This window comes from Antennarius striatus, chromosome 12 (genome assembly GCF_040054535.1).
Source record: "Antennarius striatus isolate MH-2024 chromosome 12, ASM4005453v1, whole genome shotgun sequence".
Lineage (NCBI taxonomy): Eukaryota > Metazoa > Chordata > Actinopteri > Lophiiformes > Antennariidae > Antennarius > Antennarius striatus.
In genome coordinates, this window is record NC_090787.1 from 20,819,935 (window position 1) to 20,842,208 (window position 22,274).

General features: G+C 45.7%; 2 protein-coding genes across 2 annotated transcripts; one reads left to right on the forward strand and one right to left on the reverse strand.

Annotated features, from left to right (window-relative positions):
• The first annotated feature begins 810 nt into the window (after window positions 1-810).
• On the forward strand, window positions 811-16,356 carry ccnyl1 (cyclin Y-like 1). The gene is made up of 10 exons (XM_068330032.1): window positions 811-1,754; window positions 3,044-3,118; window positions 3,768-3,811; window positions 4,090-4,190; window positions 4,653-4,688; window positions 4,767-4,818; window positions 5,570-5,689; window positions 6,315-6,481; window positions 14,934-15,096; window positions 15,328-16,356. Exons 1-10 carry the CDS (start codon window positions 1,592-1,594, stop codon window positions 15,442-15,444), a joined length of 1,038 nt encoding a protein of 345 aa, XP_068186133.1. The 5' UTR covers window positions 811-1,591; the 3' UTR covers window positions 15,445-16,356.
• Window positions 16,357-17,520: 1,164 nt separating this feature from the next.
• On the reverse strand, window positions 17,521-21,288 carry fzd5 (frizzled class receptor 5). The gene has a single exon (XM_068329230.1). The coding sequence runs from the start codon at window positions 20,717-20,719 to the stop codon at window positions 18,986-18,988; it is 1,734 nt and encodes a 577-aa protein (XP_068185331.1). The 5' UTR covers window positions 20,720-21,288; the 3' UTR covers window positions 17,521-18,985.
• Between the last annotated feature and the right edge of the window lie 986 nt (window positions 21,289-22,274).

The following is a 22,274-nucleotide window of genomic DNA, read 5'->3' on the forward strand; positions in this document are numbered from 1 at the left end:
GTATAGATTACTATACTGTAATTCTTAGAGAGTCAATACAGTGTATGTGATAAAGTCTACAGAGTACTTTTTCAGAAAAAAAAACATTGTGAAAAGCTGGGTCACAGTTGTTCAAAAACCAGGTAAAATTTATATTAAAAAATGCTTATAAGTGTATGATATACCAAAAATCTTTGAGACGATTCCTCAGACATGTTCTGATGTTGCAGCTAGTCAAAGTGGAGTTAATTATTACTTTTGTACAGTATATGTACCCGCAAGGTGGATAAGCGGGTGTGGACCAGGTGGTTGCTCCTCTACAAAAAAACAATGTATGGATGAATGTAATTGTTCTGTAATGAAATCTTTGGCAATTTGGTTTTTGCAAGGTTTAAGTTTCACATGACAGATTAATCAATTTTACAATTTTCTGTATTCTTTGTCTAGCTGCTGTAAATTGATTGAAATTATTTGCAGCAGACAAATGCTTTGAGGTATATTTTGAAATTTTAATGAAAATTAAGATGTACTTGACATATCTGCCTGGTATCAAATTGTTTGAATGAATAAGGGATGCTTTGATTGACAGACAGATGGAGCAATAAGACCTTTGTTTTCACTATCAGAAGAAAGGGTGTGTACCGGCGGCGGTACAGAAATAGTAGGGTTGTAAATACATTTCGTTTCATTAGATCATATCCGACAGACAGTTCGTTTAACCAATGAAAAGCTTCAAGGGGGTTTATTTTTATTATTGAGCCAATGGAAATGAATGAAATTCCTAATTGGGCGTGGCCGCAACATAACCGTTTCAAGAATGTTAACCCCTGAACAGATGGCGGCTTGAGGAGTTCTCCCAGCGAAAACCGGACCGGGCGGAGGCGCTGATGGAGGATCAAATGCCAGAGACCCGAGTTGGTTGTCCCGTGAGGAGCAGGGATGAACCCTGATCGAATCTGATCAAATCAAGAATTTCTTAACTTCGGTCCTGATTTTTTCTGGTATTATCTCGGATTTGTGGTGGAGGCCTCAGAAGAGACATCGGACTAAATTTGGCTCGTCGCCGACCCAGAGTGCAGGAACAGATCTTTGGGGCCGTTGAGAAAGTCTCGTAAAATGTATTTTCCAGAATTTGTCTGTTTTGTTAAAAAATGTATTTTATCTCTCGAGTCAATAGTACTACACTATTTATAAAAAGTGGAATTAATACTGAATATAAAAGAAAGATAACGAGAGAAGCTATCTAGATGGTTAGCCCGCTATTGTAGTTAGCTAACTAGCAGTGGAACTAGCATGCTAAATGAATGAATGAATTGACTCACAGCCAACTTTTACTGCTTATATTTACAAAAACACATCGAGTATTATACATCTACGCAATATTTATTCCTGCAGTTGCCTGTCTGGTCCACTCCTCGTTGACTGTTACTCTACATGTCCACAAATGGACATGAACGTGGTTCCTTGGAGTTGGTGGACTTGGTGATCTTTTAATGTATTAGTGACCACAGATCAGTCATGTTGATGGGACTGTGGAGAAGCTAATCATAGATAGCTACAGATATTTGCACTACTCGGATTTGGCTTTGAACAGCCTTCACCCGGTCTTGGGATGGGAAACACGGTGTCATGCTGCGCCTCCCCCGAGTCGAGCCCCAAACTCCCCTCCAGACAACCGGCAGAGCGGCTGGAGGAGATCCAGACGAGCACCGAGGTGAGCGACGACAACACCGTGCCCTACCTGCAGCACATCAGCGACAGAGAGGTCCCCGATGGTGGGTGTCATCCTGATGTTTCACACACTGTCTGGTCTGATGATGAGTTTAAGCTTTATTTGTCTCTAACGTGAAAGAATAAAAGAAACACCTGATTTCAAACACCAGAAGACGTAACTGCTGAACATCCAAAAGAAAATGTAAGGCAATCTTTTCAAGAGTTGTCATCCAACTCCCAGGACATGGATGAGGATGATGACACTTTTGGTGTCATGTGAACTCCAGCATCACACAGTAAAACAAATATCTTGTTGTGTGTTTAAGGCTAAAACCAACGGTTCTGTGATGCTTTGACCCATAATATGATTTCTTAATGAGAGCCAGTCACTAAAGTTTGCGATCACATTGACATAATTAGTTATTCGATAGTTTTCCTGGTGAAATATCTTGTTAACAGCACTTCTTATGTTATTTAAAATCTGCAAACTCCTTTGGTTACCCTGGTAACAGAAATTAACAACCTCCTTGCCTGAGGGAACAAACTTGTCAGATTCTTTTTGCTAAAATAAGGCTTTGTTGTTGCTGTCATGTGTCTTCTTTTCTCAATGTTGTTGGGGTTTTTTTTAATGTCAAGTTATTGAGAAGTGCAAATTAATTAGAAATAGAGATCATGCAGAAATCACAAAATTATATTCAAGTGTCAGCTGCTTTGCTCGATGCCCTTAAGTTCACCTCAGTGATGTGGCATCAGTCTTAGGGCGTCGTCCCCTCATTGACTCTTAAACCTCTACCACGTTCAATCCAATCATATTAAGGTACAGCATTCGGCAGTGTGAGGGTCAGAAACTGTCCTGACTACATCCCCCCTGTCTCGCTGTCCTCACATCACACATTCTGCTCCCTAATCCCTGTCTTTCATGTGATTATTATACCACCATTATCTCTGGTAATCATCTTTATGCCAACACAGAATGATTGATCTGAATTGATCATAATGACATTATAATACCCACACATTTGCAGCTTATAAATGATATTATATACTGTAAGTATACTTGTTTTACATCTTCAGTCCACTACTTAACACTTTTAAGTCACAAATGAAATCTGTAATTTCTTCCAGTGAGTTTGTTCTGCTGTTCCAGTCGGTTCATGATTGTAGATCAGTTCATATAGTTTCTCCATGATTGATAAAAAGTGAACGTACACCACGTACATCTCTCCTTTGGCCTCATCTGAAGTGAGAGCTGTTCTCTACACAAAGAGTGTCTGTTGTCAGATGATCTGAATTCAATTATCTTTTCTTAATTCAGCTCTTATACGCTTTTTTTCCCTTTTTTTTGTCTTAGAACTGGCCCTGGAGTCGAACCCATCAGACCACGCCCGAGCGAGCACCATCTTCCTCAGCAAGTCCCAAACAGACAGTGAGCGATCGTCTCTTGACACACACACACACACACGCAGCAGCGATACACACCGACTTTCTGCCCTGAGAACCTTTAAAAGCAAACACAGCAGCGCAAAAAGTTCAGCTTGAAACATTTAACGTTTGGTTTGTCATGACTGAACTGAACTGTTGGTAAGACCAGCCGATCAACCGGGGTTCAGCGGACGTTGATGAAATAGTTTAAACTGGATTCAGAGCTAGTTGTGGTCAAATGTTGATGGATGATGTTTCTTTTCATTTAAATTTATGTTTTTATCACTTTTACGACCACAGCTTCTGAAGTCATGTGCAGCGTGTAAATATCTTACTTCTTAGATAAATATGATACTTCTTAGATAACGTGATGGTGAGTTCAGACCCCGCTGCTGGTCAGGAACTCTTTTCCAGGGGACTTCCACCCGTCGCTGAGCCTGCGGTGTGTGTGAAGGGCTTGTGTTACAAAGGCTGAGTGTGTGTGAGGCAACAAATTCAGCTGACAAACCGCGGCCACTCAAGGGACTAGATGTTGTCACTGATAACGTTGTCATGCTAACGGTTGTGTAACACAGACTCCTGACTGATGCCACCAAGTTTATTCTGAACTCTGTTTCTAATTTGTTTTATTCCACTTCTCTCTTCTTTTGCAGTTCGAGACAAGAGGAAAAGTAACCACATAAACCACATCAGTCACGTGAGTGTGAACGTTTGAGTGCTGAATGGATAACCCAATGAACTGGTTGTCTGTTCAGGGTTTATGCCGACCAGCTGATGCGTCTGAGATGTTGTGTTTGTGAGCGGAATCCAGACTTGTGTTGTTTTCTGTGTGGGAAAAGAAGGAGAGCACCTGAACATGAACTCTGCCGTTTGTCCCGTACCATCAGAAAATATGAAACCAACCCAAATCATTTAAATACACCCGTTTAAATGCGCTCACGAAGACTGACTCCTGTGTGATATCGATGCCTCCAGGTGTCTCCTGGTCCGCTCTCCAAGAAGTACAGCTCCTGTTCCACCATCTTTATAGACGACAACACCGTCAGCCAGCCAAATCTCAAAAGCACAATAAAATGGTGAGACGGTTACACAAACACACACACAAACACACAATGATGTGCTTTCAGAAGTCAGTTCATTTGGAAAGAAGTCGTGTCTGTTTGAAGCTTGGTTGCAGTATTTTCCGCACTATAAGGCGCATCTAAAAGCCTTTCATTTTCTCAAAGACCGAGAGTGCACCTTCTAATCCAATGCGCCTTATATATGAAAAAAGTTTTTAGAATAGAACGTTCATAAGGATGAGTTCTCAGATGAGTTATTTGAGTTACACACTGTTCAATAGAAACAGTTTGAAGACTTCTTCAAACTGCTGCTTCTTTGGACTTGACTGAATGATAAAGTATGAAAGGAATCCACATGAAAATAATCATTAAAGACATCTATCATAAGAAACTTGACAAACTGATTTTAATGGTTACATTAAAGCTAGAAATACAAGAATTAATCCACACTTTGATTTTTGTTTTGTGTTTCTCCAGCGTCACATTAGCAATATACTATCACATCAAAAACAGGTAGGTGTTCCCTCCTCTCCGTTTGAATCATGTGATCGGGACGCGTGATGACAGACGTGTGCACCGTGTGTTCTCCAGGGACTCGGACCGGTCGCTGGACATCTTTGATGAGAAGTTGCACCCTTTATCAGTGAGTGTGGAACGAGTCTCGACCTTTCTGCTTCAGGTCAAATCCAGTCATCCTTTAATCAATCAGTCTGAGAAACTTCAACACGATGCTGCAATTTATTCAGCTTCATTTTCATATTAACTGAATAACAGAAATATTGTCCGTTTGGATCAGAGACGGAGTTTTAATCACTCAACTGGTGTTTCAGCCCCTCTGTGAAGCTGTGCTAACTTCCAAGTAGAACACATGATGGGTGGTTGTTGTCAGGGGTCATTCAAAGGACTGATTCAACACAAGTGTGTGTGTTTGTGTGTGTGTGTGAGAATGGTTTCCATTGAGCTGCAGACTTGTGATAATGAGACATGAGTGCGGTTCCATTCCAGAGAGAGGCTGATGTTTCCCTCCAGACTGAAGATGACATTAAATAAACTGGAGGGTTTAGAAAAACATTTGTACAAACACAAGTGTTTGTTTAAAAGTAACACGCAGGTGAACATTTCTGTTACATGGCTACCTTGATCATTTCCCCATAGGGGATCATTAAAGTTGATCTTCATCTTCCTTTTTTTTCTTTTTTTCTTATACAGTAATGTTAAATTGTAAAATGTTTGAATGTGATTAAAGTTTTTTTGCAAAAATCTAAAAAAAACCCCAATCTTTCTCACACACCTGTATCTATACAAGCTTTTCCATCAGACCAAGTTTTGACCCGTTATTTGCAGATTGTTGTTTTTTGAGGATCACGTTACCACATTTCTCTCCCCCCTCACAGAGAGAGCCGGTACCAGCGGACTACTCCCGCCTTGACCCAGAACACAAACTCATCTACCGCTTTGTCAGGACGCTCTTCAGCGCTGCACAGCTCACTGCAGAATGCGCCATCGTCACTTTAGTAAGTCTTTAGACGCTCCAGCAGCTTTGCTTTCACAAATGTAGAATCATGGTTTTATTGCTGGAATCCTAGGAATCACTTTGTGGAGTTTGTGGTGTGGCTGAATGCAACTTTGTTCTACAGCCTTTGCCCATTACAACAAATAAAATCTTTATTAATCATAAATTGGTTTTATTATAGATTGGTTCAGTAATATGTGTATCTAATTGATCTCTTTAATGTGAGAGATTTTCAGAGTTGTCCTAAATGCCAGACAGACATTGTTAGAATGTCTGAAGTGGACAGTAAACTCATTCACAGTGGAATTCAGATTGATAAACAGGTGTATTACCGCTAACTGGCCACCAGGGGGCAATGAAGTCTTTCATATGGACTTGACCTGAAAAAGAAGCCCCCCTCAGGTGTGTCCCTTCAGATCACAAAGCATAGAGGCCAGGGGCAAACATAAAAATAAACACATTATTTTTATGTTTTCTCATGCAGCATTATATGTGAAAGAAAAATTGAATATGCGCCTTCTAGTCCAGTGCAGAAAACACTGTAGAGGAAAGGAGACTGTTGGTACGTGATGCAGCAGCACTAACCCGGTTGTTCACTGGGATCTTCTGACTGAACACCCCCCCAGGTGTATCTGGAGCGCCTGCTGACCTACGCTGAGCTCGATATCTGCCCCGCCAACTGGAAACGCATCGTCCTGGGGGCAATTCTGCTGGCCTCCAAGGTGTGGGACGACCAGGCTGTGTGGAACGTCGATTACTGCCAGATTCTCAAAGACATCACTGTGGAGGACATGTGAGTGTGTTTCACGCATAAATGGGATGTTTCAAGCTACGTCACGTTTCTGTGTGCCTAGATAGAGATTTTCTATGGATTTCTGCTGATTTCAGCTAAAATTGAACTGTGATAAATTCTGTCAACTGTCTAAAATTCTTTGAAAAACATTGTAGCAGTGAGTTGGGTACCTTATTTTTACTGTTACCATCAAAAATTATCTTGCGTTAACACAATTATTCGTTGTGTTTTCGACGAACAAATGGATTGTCATGTTTGAGTCAAAGAACTTTGGCACAACCGATTGCATCCAACAACATGAGTTGTCTTCATGTCTTATTTTAGGTCTTTTGTTTGTTTTCTTTATCAATAGTTTCAATTTAAATCAGTTCTAAATGACTGAAAGCTCCCTGAACCCCCCCATCATTGGTTCAGTGTTAACAGTTCAGCTCAAAAAATAGTTTCCTTTGGGTGTAATGTTTTAACATAGATGTTAAGGTTAGGGGCTAATTATTATTATTTTTATTATTACTACTATTATTGTTAATATTTTAAATATTATTCTTATTCCCTTTCCCCTTATTTACTTTAAAGGGACAGTACCGTTAATTTTAAGTGACATATATGTTATTCATCATTATGAGTTGGAGTCTGAAGGCTTCGTGACGGACTGTTGTTGGATGAACAGATTGATGTTAACTAATATTTTTTGGGAGGATTTGTGAGTCAGCGCCTACTCAGGTAGATTCTGGGTTGACAGTGTTTGGGGGGAGAGGACGCTAGCGTTGCTTGTCGCCGCTTCCCCCTGCCTAGTCTAGTTGTTTTTTCTAGTTGTTTTTATTTTTTTATTACTATTTTAAACCACAGCTTTTGGCTAAACCCACCTGTTGGACTGCTTGTTCCGGACGGCTGTGTTGTCTTTCTGCTGCTGTGTCCTCCCTACACCGGCCGGTGTCGGGGATCGTTGTCCGGGTGTTCCCGTTGTCCTGTTCCACGACAATCCTACATCCCCTGGTCCTGTCTTTCCCTGCCAAGCCGTGGACCTTTGGACCTTCCTGGCTGTCACCGTTCTCCACCTCTGTGTTCACGCTACCGTTACTAGTCCATGGCTGACAGCTAACGTTAGCATCAGGATCGGACCTCCCTCCACCGAAATGCGGCAATATTCCTTCTTGCAGCTGCTGAAACTCAACTGCTCCAGCACTCCGTGACCAACTGGAACTGACCCCTCTCCCCCTGCCAAAACTCTCCTCATTTGAGTGCCTTGCCGCTAAGTGCAACCCCCCCCCCTGTTCCATGACAATACTAGTCATTTACCGACCTCCCAAACCAAACCCAGCCTTTGTCCCTGAGTTGCACGACCTCCTTACCACGCTCTGTGCAACATCCACCAATATGGTTATTCTTGGGGACATGAACATTCACGTGGACACTCCCCCCTGCCACTCTACACCTGAGTTGCTACAACTGCTGGACAGTATCAACCTAACACAGCATGTGGATGTACCTACACCAGGGGGCACACCCTCGATCTTGTCATTACTGACTCTGCTGCCCCCATTACCAACCTGCTGGTGTACGACCTGGGCGTGTCGGACCACATGGCCGTGTCTATGGAGACACTATTCCCCTCCCCCATTCTAAGCCCAAGCGCCAGATCAGTTTCATCAACCAGGATGCCTTGACCTGGGACCTCCAACATCTCTCCCCTCTGACCCTCTCAACAGTTAGTGACTCAGTAGGTTTCTACACGTCCCTGAGTGGCCTCCTGGATGTCCATGCCCCTGTGAAGACCAGGACAGTCGCGTTTTCGCGCTCTGCCCCCTGGTTCACCAGCGAGCTGAGGGAGATGAAGGTGGCTGGTCGTGTCCTTGAGCGGCGCCTCCTGGCATCAGGACTGACCGTGCACAGAGTGGCCTACAGAGAACACCAAAAGGCCTACTCCAAAGCCCTTAAAGATGCACGGTCGACGTTTTATTCCAAAATCATCAGTAACAGCCCCGGAAATTCCAAACAGCTCTTTTCCACTATACACAATCTCCTTAAACCCCCAACCCAGGTACACAGAGAGACCACCAAGAAGCAGTGCAATGACTTCATGTCTTTCTTCAGAATTAAGGTTGATGGTATTCACTCTCCTCCCTGGCTCCTCTGCTCCCGCTGCTCCAGCTGTCGTCCCGAAGTCTCCCAGCCTCTCTGCTGTTTCTGCAACCCCTCACAGCAAGACATACAGCGTGTCATCAGGAGGATGAAGAGCTCTACCTGTGCCCTGGATCCCCCCACAGCCCTGGTGAAGGCTAACATCGGTGCCATTGGTCCCCTGATCACCAATGTCATCAACCTCTCCCTACAGGCTGGCCATGTTCTGCCAGCTCTCAAAACTGCCGTCATCACTCCCCTCCTGAAGAGCCCAACTCTGGACCCGGAAGCCCTCGGTAGCTACAGGTAGCTCCAACCTCCCGTTCCTTTCCAAGATGCTGGAGAAGGTAGTTGCCACATCTTTGAGAAGTTCCGGTCTGGGTTTCGGTCAGCTCACAGCACTGAAACAGCTCCAGTAACGGTCACCAATGATCTGTCGATGGCGGCGGATGCTGGATGTCCATCCCTTCTTGTCCTCCTCGACCTATCGGCTGCGTTTGACACAGTGGATCACACCATCCTCCTGGATCGTCTGTACTCCACCGTTGGTCTCTGACTTGGCCCTGAGCTGGTTCCAGTCCTATTTAGCTGGAGTCCGTCACCCTTGGAGGCACTAAATCATCTACCCAGCCTGTCACCTGTGGTGTCCCACAGGGATCTGTCCTTGGCCCCCTCTTCTTCTTCTTCTTCTTTTCCTTTCGGCTTTTCCCTTCAGGGGTCACCACAGCGAATCAATTTCCTCCATCTAGCCCTGTCCTTTGAATCCTCTTCTCTCACACCAACTACCTTCATGTCTTCCCTCATTACATCCATAAACCTCCTCTTTGGTCTTCCTCTAGGCCTCCTGCCTGGCAGTTCAAAACTCAGCATCCTTCTACCAATATATTCACTATCTCTCCTCTGGACATGTCCAAACCATCTCAGTCTGGCCTCTCTGACTTTATCTCCAAGACCTCTAACATGTGCTGTCCCTCTGATGTACTCATTCCTGATCCTATCCTTCCTGGTCACTCCCAGAGAGAACCTCAGCATCTTCATCTCTGCTACCTCCAGCTCTGTCTCCTGTCTTTTCTTCAGTGACACTGTCTCTAGACCAAACAACATCGCTGGTCTCACCACAGTTTTGTACACCCGTTCCATCCTGCCTGTACATGCTTCTTCACCTCTTTTCCACACTCTCCATTGCTCTGGACTGTTGACCCTAAGTACTTCAAATCCTCCACCTTCTTGATCTCTTCTCCCTGTAACCTCACTCTTCCACTTGGGTCCCTCTCATTCACACACATGTACTCTGTCTTACTGCGGCTAACCTTCATTCCTCTCCTTTCCAGGACAAACCTCCACCTCTCTAGCTTCTCCTCCACCTGTTCCCTGCTCTCACTACAGATCACAATGTCATCTGCAAACATCATAGTCCATGGAGATTCCTGTCTAACCTCGTCTGTCAGCCTGTCCATCACCATGGCAAACAAGAAGGGGCTCAGAGCTGATCCCTGATGCAGTCCCAGCTCCACCTTGAACTCCTCTGTCACACCTACAGCACACCTCACCACTGTCTTACAGTCTTCATACATGTCCTGCACCGTTCTAACATACTTCTCTGCCACTCCAGACTTCCTCATACAATACCACAGTTCCTCTCTGGGCACCCTGTCATCAGCTTTCTCCAGATCTACAAAAACACAATGCAGCTCCCTCTGGCCTTCTCTGGACTTCTCTATCAACATCCTCAAAGCAAATACTGCATCTGTAGTACTCTTTTTTTGGCATGAAACCATACTGCTGCTCACAAATGTTCACTTCTGCCCTTAGTCTAGCTTCCACTACTCTCTCCCATAACTTCATTGTATGGCTCATCAGCTTTATTCCTCTGTAGTTGCCACAACTCTGCATATCTCCCTTGTTCTTAAAAATGGGCACCAGCACACTTCTCCTCCGTTCCTCAGGCATCTTCTCACCATCTAAGATCCTGTTGAACAACCCAGTCAGAAACTCTACTGCCACCTCTCCTAGACACTTCCATACCTCTACAGGTATATCATCAGGACCGACTGCCTTTCCACTCTTCATCCTCTTCAATGCCCTCCTCACTTCATCCTGACTGATCTTTGCTACTTCCTGGTCCACAACAGTCACCTCTTCTAGTCTTTCTTCTCTCTCATTTTCCACGTTCATCAACTCTTCAAAGTACTCTTTCCATCTTCCCATCACACTACTGGCACCTGTCAATAGACTTCCATCCCTATCCTTAATCACCCTAACCTGCTGCACGTCCATCCCATCTCTATCTCTCTGTCTTGCCAACCGGTATAGATCAGTCTCTCCCTCCTTACTGTCCAACCTAGCATACAAGTCATCATAAGCTTCTTGTTTGGCCTTTGCTACCTCTACCTTCACCTTACACTGCATCTCCCTGTACTCCTGTCTACTCTCCTCAGTCCTCTCAGTGTCCCACTTCCTCTTGGCTAACCTCTTTCTCTGTATACACTCCTGTACCTCCTCATTCCACCACCAAGTCTCCTTATCTACTTTCCTCCCAGATGACACACCAAGTACTCTCCTACCTGTCTCCCTGATCACATTAGCTGTAGTTGTCCAGTCATCTGGAAGCACCTCCTGACCACCCAGAGCCTGTCTTAACTCCTTCCTAAAAGTCATGCAACACTCTTCCTTTTTCAGCTTCCACCATTTTGTCTTCTGCTCTGCCTTTGTCCTCTTCATCTTCCTCACCACCAGAGTCATCCTACACACCACCATCCTATGCTGTTTGGCTACACTCTCACCTACCACTACTTTGCAGTCACTGATCTCTTTCAGGTTACACCGTCTACACCAGATGTAGTCTACCTGTGTGCTCCTACCTCCACTCTTATAGGTCACTCTATGTTCCTGCCTCTTCTGGAAGAAAGTATTCACTACAGCCATTTCCATCCTTTTTGCAAAGTCAACTACCATCTGTCCTTCTGTGTTCCTCTCCTGGATACCAAACCTGCCCATCACCTCCTCATCACCTCTGTTTCCTGCACCAACATGTCCATTGAAGTCTGCTCCAATGACAACTCTCTCACTTCTAGGTATGCTCTGCATCACTTCATCAAAGTCCAGCCAGAATTTCTCCTTCTCCTCCAGCTCACATCCTACCTGTGGAGCATACCCGCTAACAACATTGAACATCACACCTTCTATTTCTATCTTCAGACTCATCACTCTGTCTGACACTCTTTTTACCTCCAGGACATTCCTAACAAACTCCTCCTTCAAGATAACTCCTACTCCATTTCTCTTCCCATCTACACCATGATAGAACAACTTGAACCCTGCTCCTAAACTTCTAGCCTTGCTACCTTTCCACCTGGTCTCCTGGACACACAGTATGTCTACCTTCCTCCTCTGCATCATGTCAACCAACTCTCTACTTTTTCCTGTCATAGTTCCAACATTCAACGTCTCTACTCTCAGTCCTATACTCTTGGTGTTCCTCTTCTCTTTCTTCGTGCGAACGCGCTTTCCTCCTCTCCTTCTTCGACCAACAGTAATCCAATTTCCACCGGCGCCCTGTAGGTCAACAGCGCCGATGGCGGTCGTTGTTAACTCGGGCCTCGACCGATCCGGTATGGAAGTCATAGGTTTGATTCGCATCTTTGATTTGGCAAAAGTTTTACGCCGGATGCCCTTCCTGACACAACCTTCTGTATTTATCCGGGCTTGGGACCGGCACAATAAGACACTGGCTTGTGTCCTCTTGCGGCTACATTGTCCTTGGCCCCCTCTTATTCACCCTATACATGCTCCCCCTCGGTCGTGTCATCAGCAGGCACGGCGTGACATTTCACTGCTATGTGGACGACACTCATGACCAGCTCTACATGAGGACGGAGCCGACGCCTCCTACAGCCCTGTCATCATCTCCATCACCAGCTGCACTGTCAGCCTGTCTGGGGGAGACTAAGGGGTGGATGAACCACAGCTTCCTTCAACAGCTCCAAAACCGAAGCCATACTTGTCGGTACTCCACACCAAGTACGATCTTCCCCCATAACCTCTATCACCTTTGCTGGTCAGGTCATTCCACTCTCCAGAGCAGTCACCAACCTGGACGTGAGAATGGACCCCCCCTTGACATTTGACACCCACATCAAGCATCTGTGTAAGACTTCCTTCTACCGCCTTAGGAACATTGCCAAGCTCCGCCCCACTCTCTGTCCGATGCTGAAGAACTGGTACACGCCTTTGTCTCCTCCAGGCTGGATTATTGTAATGCGCTCCTCGTCGGGATCCCTAGCAAGAGCATTCACAAGCTCCAATACATACAGACCTCATAGGATCCTGATGAGGGTGTGGAAATACCACCACATCACCCCCATCCTGGAATCACTGCTGGCTCCCCGTGGGACTCAGGATCACATATAAGATCTCCCTCCTCACCCACCAGTGCGTACCCGGTAACGCTCCAGCCTACCTAAAGGAGCTCCTCGTCCCCCAGACCTCCTCACGCACCCTCCGCTCCAGCACAGCCAACCTCCTCAGGGTCCCCAGAACCAAGTTGCACAGCATGTGGACCGAGCCTTCTGCTCGGCTGCTCCAGTCTGGAATGCTCTCCCTGACCATCTGAGAGCCCACAGGCTGGGGATTCTTTTCAACGCGGCTTAAAGACTCACCTTTTTAAAAAGGCCTTTCCTTTGTCTTTTCTGTGTACCTTATTGTTGGGTTGTGCTGTTTTTATTAGTTTACTTCACCATAGGTTATTCTTTGTCTTGTAGCACTTAGAGATTCTTATAATGTAAAGTGCACTATAAATAAGATGTATTATTATTCTTATTATTATTAGAGGAGTAACAGCAGGAGTGTGTGCCGCTGAGAATGTTGTCTTTGCAGCCGGTTGATTGTCCTCTGATTTGCTCACCTGGTTGATGCGTTTTGCTGGTTCTAACCACATGTTTCAGCATCTAATGCCTGTTGGTATTACTGCTGTGCACATTGGTTCAGGGGGTTTCTGAGGTCCACATCCTGAAGACAAGGACTGAGGGCTTGTGAACAAACACACCAGGGTTTTTGGCAAAACATGTTTGTTTCACCGCAGAAAGGAAATAAAACAAGGACACACTTCAGGCGGTCGGATGAGGAGCAGCGATTGAAGCTGGAGCGTCTGCTGCCGCTGGAAGCAAGTGAAGAGGGTGTGTGTGTGTGTGTGTGTGTGTGTGTGTGTGTGTGTGTGTGTGTGTGTGTGTGAGATTGAAAGTGCCTCTGTGTGATTTGGGATGATGCGTTCACTGCGTGTGTGTTCTTTCTGACCTCCACTCTCTGGCCTGATTTCATCGCTGCCACTGAAGTGTCTTTGTGCGGCCGGTCGGGTCTGGATGGAGGGACGGGGGGACGGGGGGGACGGCTAGACAGAGAAATGCAGGGTCTCAAGTGCTCTCACTGCCTCTTCATAATGGCACTGGCTCTCGCCCACTCCATTAGTTGCCCCGGGAGACGAGACATCACACACACACACACACTCATTCCCCCTCTCTCACCACCCCTCCTGACCAACAAAGCATCCTAGATGCGGTCTCCCTGGCGACCACCTCCCTTGGCTTCGATGATGAGGAGGAGGCAGGATGATGAGGATGTAGCCCGGAGAAGATGATCTGATTCTGATACATGTCTGATTACCTGTGTGTGTGTGTGTGTGCGTGTGTGCGTGTGTGTGTGTGTGTGTGTGTGTGTGTGTGTGTGTGTGTGTTTCCAGTACGAGAGTGTGTCCTGCGGTGAAAGCCACAGTCGCTGCTCAGGTAGCTGCTTTAAAACCAGATTGTTCTTCACTTCCTGTGATGAACCGGAACAGACAGGAAGTAGAACTATTCTTTTCTTCTGAAGGTCAGCTGAAGGTCGTCCCGGGTCGCTGCTCAGGATCCACATCCAGGTCTTCATGTCCCTTTTGGATCCAACAGGAGCCTCTCTCATGTTTCATGTGTGCTTATTATGGGTCAGTTAAAATAGGTCATTCATTGAGGTGTGTCTTATAATCCAGTGCGTTTTGTAATCCAGTGCGTCTTATGGTGCAGAAAATATTGTGGAATAAGTGGGATTAACCCTTCTCCAGGCTAAAGCAAAGACGACCATTCCCAGTTCTGTACTTTATTTATGAATCCAATCGGTAATGTTTGGTTAAGATGACTATTTTAAGTTTACAAAAATGACATTTTATTTTTTGATACAGTACAGGAAAAACCCTCGCCGTCTTTTCATCTATCGATCGATGGAAAAAGGAGTTTGAGAGTCGACCTGAGTCCACTCCTGGATGTTTGTCTGTGTGGATTAACGGTCACCTCTCATCCCTCTAATCCAGGAATGAAATGGAGCGCCACTTCCTGGAACTCCTCCAGTTCAACATCAACGTTCCAGCCAGCGTCTACGCCAAGTATTACTTCGATCTGCGGCAGCTGGCCGACGACAACAACCTCAGCTTCCCTCTGGAACCCCTGAACAACCAGCGCGCCCAGAAGCTGGAGGTGAGGCGCCCCCAGAGACGGCCCCCCGCCGTCCAATCAGCTTCACTCAACAACGTTTCCCGTTTTAAAATAACTCAAATCATTTTAATCCGTTCCAGCCTTGAGATAAAATGTGTGATAAACACAAAAGTCAGCTCAGATTAAAACACACGGACGTCGTGTGTGTGTGTGTGTGTGTGCGCGCGCGTGTGTGTGTGTGTGCGCGCGCGTGTGTGTGTGTGTGTCCTTCAGGCCATTTCTAGACTCTGTGAGGACAAGTACAAGGACCTGAGCCGGGTGGCGATGAGGAGATCCTTCAGCGCAGACAACCTGATCGGCGTACGACACTCCAACGCTGTGCTGTCATAGGTGGGCCCGCCAAAGATCCAGCCCCCCCCTCGAGGACAGTCACCTGACAGGGTCAAGGCAGCCAATCAAGCAGCTTTCAGCTTCGAGTCCCGTATTTATTTCTGACGAGGAAGAAATTACGCTGCTGCTGAAGGACTAGACTGAAGTTATTCTGTTTTGCTTTATGTCACTAAATCCAATCGAGACTAAAGCCCCCCCCCCCCCCCCCCCAACATGAATGGATCATGTATTATTTCGTACCGCACACACACTTTTAACTCTTCAAAGGGCTCAGTCGTTTCTTAAAGCAGCGCTTTAGGTTTTTATTTCTTTTATTTCATTATCAAACGGTAACTTAAGGTGAATAATTAGCGCCTTTTATGGGGACTACTTTTAGAAGCGGAGTAATCCGTGTTTGGTTCTTTTCTTGCGTCCCCCCCCCCCCCACTGCAGGAAGGTGTGTGTGAGATAAATACAGTAACAGTGTATTTGTGACAGAAGGAGCATGTCAGTCAGAATAAGATGTTTTTAGTCATCTCTGAATAAATCCGACCCCCGGATCGCTGGTTTGGATCGACCCTGAATCAGTTGGCGGTTTTGGTCTTTTAATGTGATTTATGGACGATGGGAATTATTGATTATCAGAGGACAAAGCTGCATCAAAGTTTTTACGTCACTGAGGTTTAAAACCAGACGGTGGGGGTTCGTGGTTAGTGTGAAGCGATGCTGAAGTGAACAAACCTGACCAGCAGGTTACCGTGGTGATTGTCCCAATCAGAGCTTCTGAACAAACTACAAAATCCTGAGGGGAAGATAGATGGATGCCCCCCCCCCTTCTTTTTGCTTACTATGTAGGCTAATAGCTGTGAAACGTGTTTGTTTTTCATTAAAAAAAGCAGATGGAGTATTTTGAATAAACACTAATCCTGTTACAACAAAACCATGTGATCATGTGAAATCTGTCACCTTCAAGTGAACGATGGATGGGGTTTGTTGTTGTCGGGGGTAACCGCTCCGGGATCCTGGACACGCCTCACCCACAACACACACACACACACACATTAAAAAGTTAATAAAATACATGTATATGGAACGTCACATGGGGCAAAAGCCCCCAACACGTCAGTGAAGCAATCACCTGGATAAGTTGTATCAGCCTTTAGCATCAGTATGCTAACATGCTTTAAAAACAAAAAAAATTAACAGTTCAAACGATCAAATTCCTAAACTCTGACTTTCCGCTCACACACTCGGGGGGGTGAGTTGATATTTTCAGCCAAACATTTGTATCCTGAACAAACGGGTTCGCTGTCAAATTTCATCTGGTTGCTGTTGGTGTGTAAAGTTTTGCATGTTAACATCATGTATTAGATCGATAAATGAACGTTTTTTTCTAGGTGTTTTAATTATTGTGAATTGTTTGAATTTTATTCCTGTAAAGTTGCCGATGAGTTAAATAATCTGATCTATGGAGTACTGCATTCCTCCACCAGTGTTCACATATAAGTACTGTAATAAGTATTGTAATGCTTTGAGATACGAGTTTAATCCGTTCCTATTTTCCCATTTAAAATAACTAAATTTAATCCAGGCTTGTAAAGCCTCAAACCCCCTAAAGACATCTTGTTATCCACCAGTAGACATGCAGACTTTACCTGCGTATAATTAATTCTATATAAACAATGATATGAAAAGAAACCAAAAGTCACAAGAACACACGACCTACTTTACTCCGAGAAGGAGATCCGGTCTCAGCTGATGTATCCATCCGCCGACTAGCGGTGATGTCCCAAAGCACAGCTCGTATCTCAGATTTTGCTCGTATGTCAAACAAAAACATGGACGACTGAACGACGGCTCCTCTCTGAAATACCTCCTGTGTGGCGCGACTCGTTTCTCAAGGGACCAATGCATTTACATCTTTGTTGCTCCGTCCATGTTCTGAATGAAAAGGATGACAATTTTGTAACGTGCACTACTTTTTGTAACAATGAATGATACACAACTTTTCAGATGTGCCCAACAACAGCTGGTGTAGAAAATGACAAATGAAAGATGGAGCTTACACACGACACCAGCACCAAACTCAGGATCAACTCGGGTTTAATTCCAACATTAGAATCAAAATTTACAACACCTTATATAGCCTTTGAATGACTATCAATATGAAAGCACGTTTACACAACTAATAAACCTAAATGTCAGGTTGGACCAACACTTATTGGCAGTCACCATCACTCGCTTCATCACAGTTGCTCAAAGTAACTTAATAAATTACAAGTGGACAGACAGCAGGTTAAAAACACTCAAACAACACAATGAAATATTAACAGGCAATCACAAAGATGGAGAAAGAAACAAATAACTTTGTGCTTCATTTTCCAAATCTCCTGATGTGGCTAAAATAATGGAAAATGATCAAATGCTTGTTTCATCCAACCAACAATTTAAACCAAATATTAAACTTACAATGTTCCAAACTTAACACAAAAATAGAAAACTAGTGGGGCTTCTGGTAAGTATCAGTATCAATTAATCTGACATTTGTTCTTTGTGTTTGATCAATAAGATATCAGCAAGTGGTTGAAATATCAGAGATTAATCACATATTTTGACAGAGTTATTCAGATTAAAGGGTGTATAAAACTGAGCATCAGATATGTCATAAAATCATTTAAAGTTGGGGTTCTTAGAGACCTCTAGCAGCTCACATTGAGCATAAGAAGTCATAAAAACAATCCACAACATTGCAGTAGCATCTACATTCCTGTAATCCATACATTTTTTGTGTGTATTGATTGCAGGAATGCTGATCTGACAGGTTCCTGAAGCGGAGAACATGAAGTGATCGATTCCGTGGAGAACCAGCAGAGGGCGCTAAAGACCCAGCTCAGCTTGATAGTTCACACAGCTGGGATAACATGAGACTTACACTGATAGACTCCATCAGCAGGTCATTCATTTACAGAATTAAAAAACTCCTTTTAATTCCCCCAAATACTGCCAAGACTGAGGAAAAAAAAGACAATTCCTCTGGGCTGTAGCGCCTGTCGTCACACAAAACACACCAGATCACACTGACACAAGGGAACACCATTATGTACACGTTTATACTGTTCACATCTGACAAGATTTGTTTCTCTGATGTCACACACTTAGCTTCTGGCAGTGGCATTGGCTGGTTACATCCTAAACATATTCACATTATACAACTAATTTGCTTTTTTTTTTTACACAAATAATTTACAATATTTACATAAATAAATAGGTTTTCCTTCTCAGTGCTCGGACTAAGCAGATAGGAAGTAGTGTGTGGATCCATTAACGCTCATACTTGCTCAGAAGCACTTTGAAAGGTTGAAGTCTGTAGAAAAGTCTCTTAAATATTTGTTCTTTTGTTTAAATTCTTATTCACATGTTCAGTCCTTTCGTGTTCCCTTTCAATGCTCTGGATCTGCTGCTGCGCCTTCCTCAACATGAAATCCAGCTCATGTGTTTGTCCACACTCACATTGTGAGGTATTCAGATCCTCTATCAGTGCAGATGGAGCAGAGTGTGTGGTTCATATATGAGAGGGCACCGCTTTGTGGTAGATCCCTGAGGTCAGCCCAGTTCCAGTATGACCAGTTAGGGCTGTGCTGGCCTCGCTGTACATGGACGATGGTCCGGTGGCTTTCCGCAGCCAGCAGGGGCAGCAGCGAGCTACAAACCTCCTCCAGGACTCCAAGGTTTTCCCCGACCAAATCCAGACCCCTGAGGTGATTCCCACCACCAAACACATGAAGTACTTGAGCATGAAGATGGCGTAGTCCGGCCCCACGCCGGACCGCTGGCGCTCCGACGGGCAGGAGCAGGCCAGGGCCCGCTCCCAGCCGGGACGGTAGTACTGCTCGTAGACCAGACACGCCACCACGATGGTGGCGGGAACGGTGTAGAGAACGGTGAAGAGCCCGATGCGGATCATGAGCCGCTCCAGTTTGTCCGTCTTGGTGCCGCCTTGCTTGATGATGCTCCGGATGCGGAAAAGAGAAATGAAGCCGGCGAGTAAGAAGAGCGAGCCTGTGAAGAGATAGACCACCAGGGGCGCGAGAACGAATCCTCTGAGATTCTCCAAACTTTGGTTCCCCACGTAGCAGATCCCAGCCACGGGGTCTCCGTCCACGGAGCTGAGAGCCAGGACCACGATGGACTTCACGCTGGGGATGAGCCAGGCGGCGAGATGGAAGTACTGGGAGTACCCCGCGATGGCTTCGCTGCCCCATTTCATCCCCGCAGCCAGAAACCAGGTGAAGGACAGCACCACCCACCAGATGGAGCTGGCCATCCCGAAGAAATACACCAGCAAGAAGACCAGGGTGCAGAGGGCGGGGCCGGTGGTGTCGTACAGGATGTAGGGCTGGTCGCTGTTCAGGCTGTTGATGGTGCCGCACGCCACCCGCTCGTGCCCCGCCACCAGGCGGATGATGTACCCCAACGAGACGAACAGGTAGCAGGCGGCCAGGAAGATGATGGGCCTCTCGGGGTACTTGAAGCGCTCCATGTCGATGAGGAAGGTGGCCACGGTGGTGAGGGTGGAGACGAAGCAGAGCACCGACCACAGCCCCACCCAGAAGCTGGTGAAGACGCGTTCGTCGGCCGAGAAGTAGGGCTGGTGGCAGGGCTGAGCGCAGCTGGGGGGGGGGCCCGTCTGGACCTGGCTGTACAAGGCGTGGGACTCCCTCTTGATGGGGACCAGCGGGTCCCGACAGCGGCACTCCCTGTCACACTGAGGCCGGCTGGGGGGTCTGGTGCGACCTTTGGGGGTGGGTTTGGGGAACAGGGGTGCCGGGGTGGTGGTGTCGCTGCTGTTCCGGTCCATGCACAGGGTGTCGTCGCCCAGTTGGGGCAACTTTTCGCAGCTCATCCTCTCGGGCCACTCGAACCCGTACTGGCTCATCAGGGGGGAGCAGCCCCGTTTGGCCCGTTCGCACACCGAGCGGCAGGGGGGCAGTGGTTTGCGGTAGTCCGGCAGACAGATGGGGGTGTACATACTGCACAGGAAGAAGAGCAGGTCTGGGGAGCAGCGGATCCGGACCAGGGGCCAGAACTGGTGCACCTCCAGCCCGACCTCGTCCTGGGTGTCGTGGTTGAACTGGTTGGGCATGTAGGTCAGGTTGTAGCCGATGCCCCGGCACATGGGCACCGTGATGGGCTCACACACCAGGTCTTTGGAGGCCCCCAGCGTCAGGCCAGGACACTGGAGCAGCAGCAGCAGGAGAAGGGCCCCGCAGGGGCCACGCTTCACTTTAGACGCCATACAGAAAATATATTACAGTATTAAAAATAATAACCCTAATTTTAAGTCCTTAAACAATAAAAACAGGAATGTTTCTTCAGTTCATCTCGGACTTGGAGAGTTTCCTCCTGATCCCTTCAGCTGCTGATAATCGATGCCGTTTGTCCATAAAGCTGTCAATCATTCACCACAAGCATTCTGGAGAAAGTTCATCTCCGGTGGTCACGTTTCAGTGCTTTTAACGATCCTGAAACATTTTTCAGCAGCTCTGGTGGAGGAGAGCTGAAGCTGAAGCAGGAAAAACGAAAGAAAAGAAAAAAGTCTCCGATCCGCGCGTCCGGATCCGTGCGTAACGGAGCCCCGACGCGTAAAATCCACTTTGCGCTCCTGTGCCAGTTTATTCCCGCACCTGCATCCAGATGAGTTTGCTTTTCTATTCAAAGTTTACTGATTATCACAACTGATGGTTGTGCAATCAATCAATCAATCAATCAATCAAAAAGAAAAAAAGACACACAGTCCCAAATGTTCCCAAACGGATTCAAACTTATTCCGCGTTATAACGTCACGCTTCGTGCGGCTGCAGCCTCCTGTGAGCCCGGGACGGAATGAAGTCCCTCTGACGCCGCAGCACCTCCTCATCACCTCCTCATCACACGCGGAGGGAGTGCTGCGTTCACGGCCCGGCGGAAATGTCACCGAGGCGCAGAGGGGATTCCGAGCAAATCGAGGGTGGAAAGAAAAACCTGTCCAATCAGCTTCTGTAAAAAGTCAAAAGTCGGCAGTTGTTTTCTACAAACGCATGAAAGGCGAACAATAAGCCTCAAATATATGACCACCATCAGTTTAATCATCATCACTGATCACCAACGGGACATAAGTGAAGTTTATAAGTTTATCAATACAACTATTAAAGTTAGAAGGGCAAAATGAACTTGGATAAAATCATTGAGGAGAGAAAATTGATAGACAGACAATGTCAAGAAGCATTTAAAGTAAAATACTTTGAATCTAATTGAATCTAAACAATGATAGAAACTTGCTGCTTTTTCATTCGCTACCGATTTAATTTATTTGCTCCAAATCTGCCAGAAAGTAAAAAGTACATTTATTCCATTGATGTAAAGACACCTGAGGTACTGTGTTCATTATGGTACAATAATACTGACATACTTTTTTGCTCAAATTTACATATTTAAACAAATGTTTAGTTAGTCAGTTAATTCGCAGTCATTAATTTATAAACTGATTAATTTTAATTAGAAATATATTAAAGACGGCTTAACGGACAGACCATAATGTGGTGCACTGAGACCCATTAGAGGTCTTTGGAAAACAGCGGGAAGTGAACGCACCATCGAGTTGTATTTATGACTTCCTGCTTGTGGGAGTTTACAGGACAACACACACACACACACACACACACACACACACACACACACACACACACACACACACACACACACACACACACACACACACACACACACACACACACACACACATTGGTTTTTCAGAATAACAGGTCTGATTTGTCTCTTGTTAAATTCACGCCTTCCCTGATCCTGTTTTCATC

Coding starts and splice junctions, on each gene's coding strand:
- fzd5 (XM_068329230.1), bottom strand. CDS start 20,719: ATGGCGTCTAAAGTGAAGCGTGGCCCCTGCGGGGCCCTTCTCCTGCTG.
- ccnyl1 (XM_068330032.1), top strand. CDS start 1,592: ATGGGAAACACGGTGTCATGCTGCGCCTCCCCCGAGTCGAGCCCCAAA. Junction 4,819..5,569: donor AGAAGTTGCACCCTTTATCA/GTGAGTGTGGAA, acceptor CCCCCCTCACAG/AGAGAGCCGGTACCAGCGGA. Junction 15,097..15,327: donor AGCGCGCCCAGAAGCTGGAG/GTGAGGCGCCCC, acceptor TGTGTCCTTCAG/GCCATTTCTAGACTCTGTGA.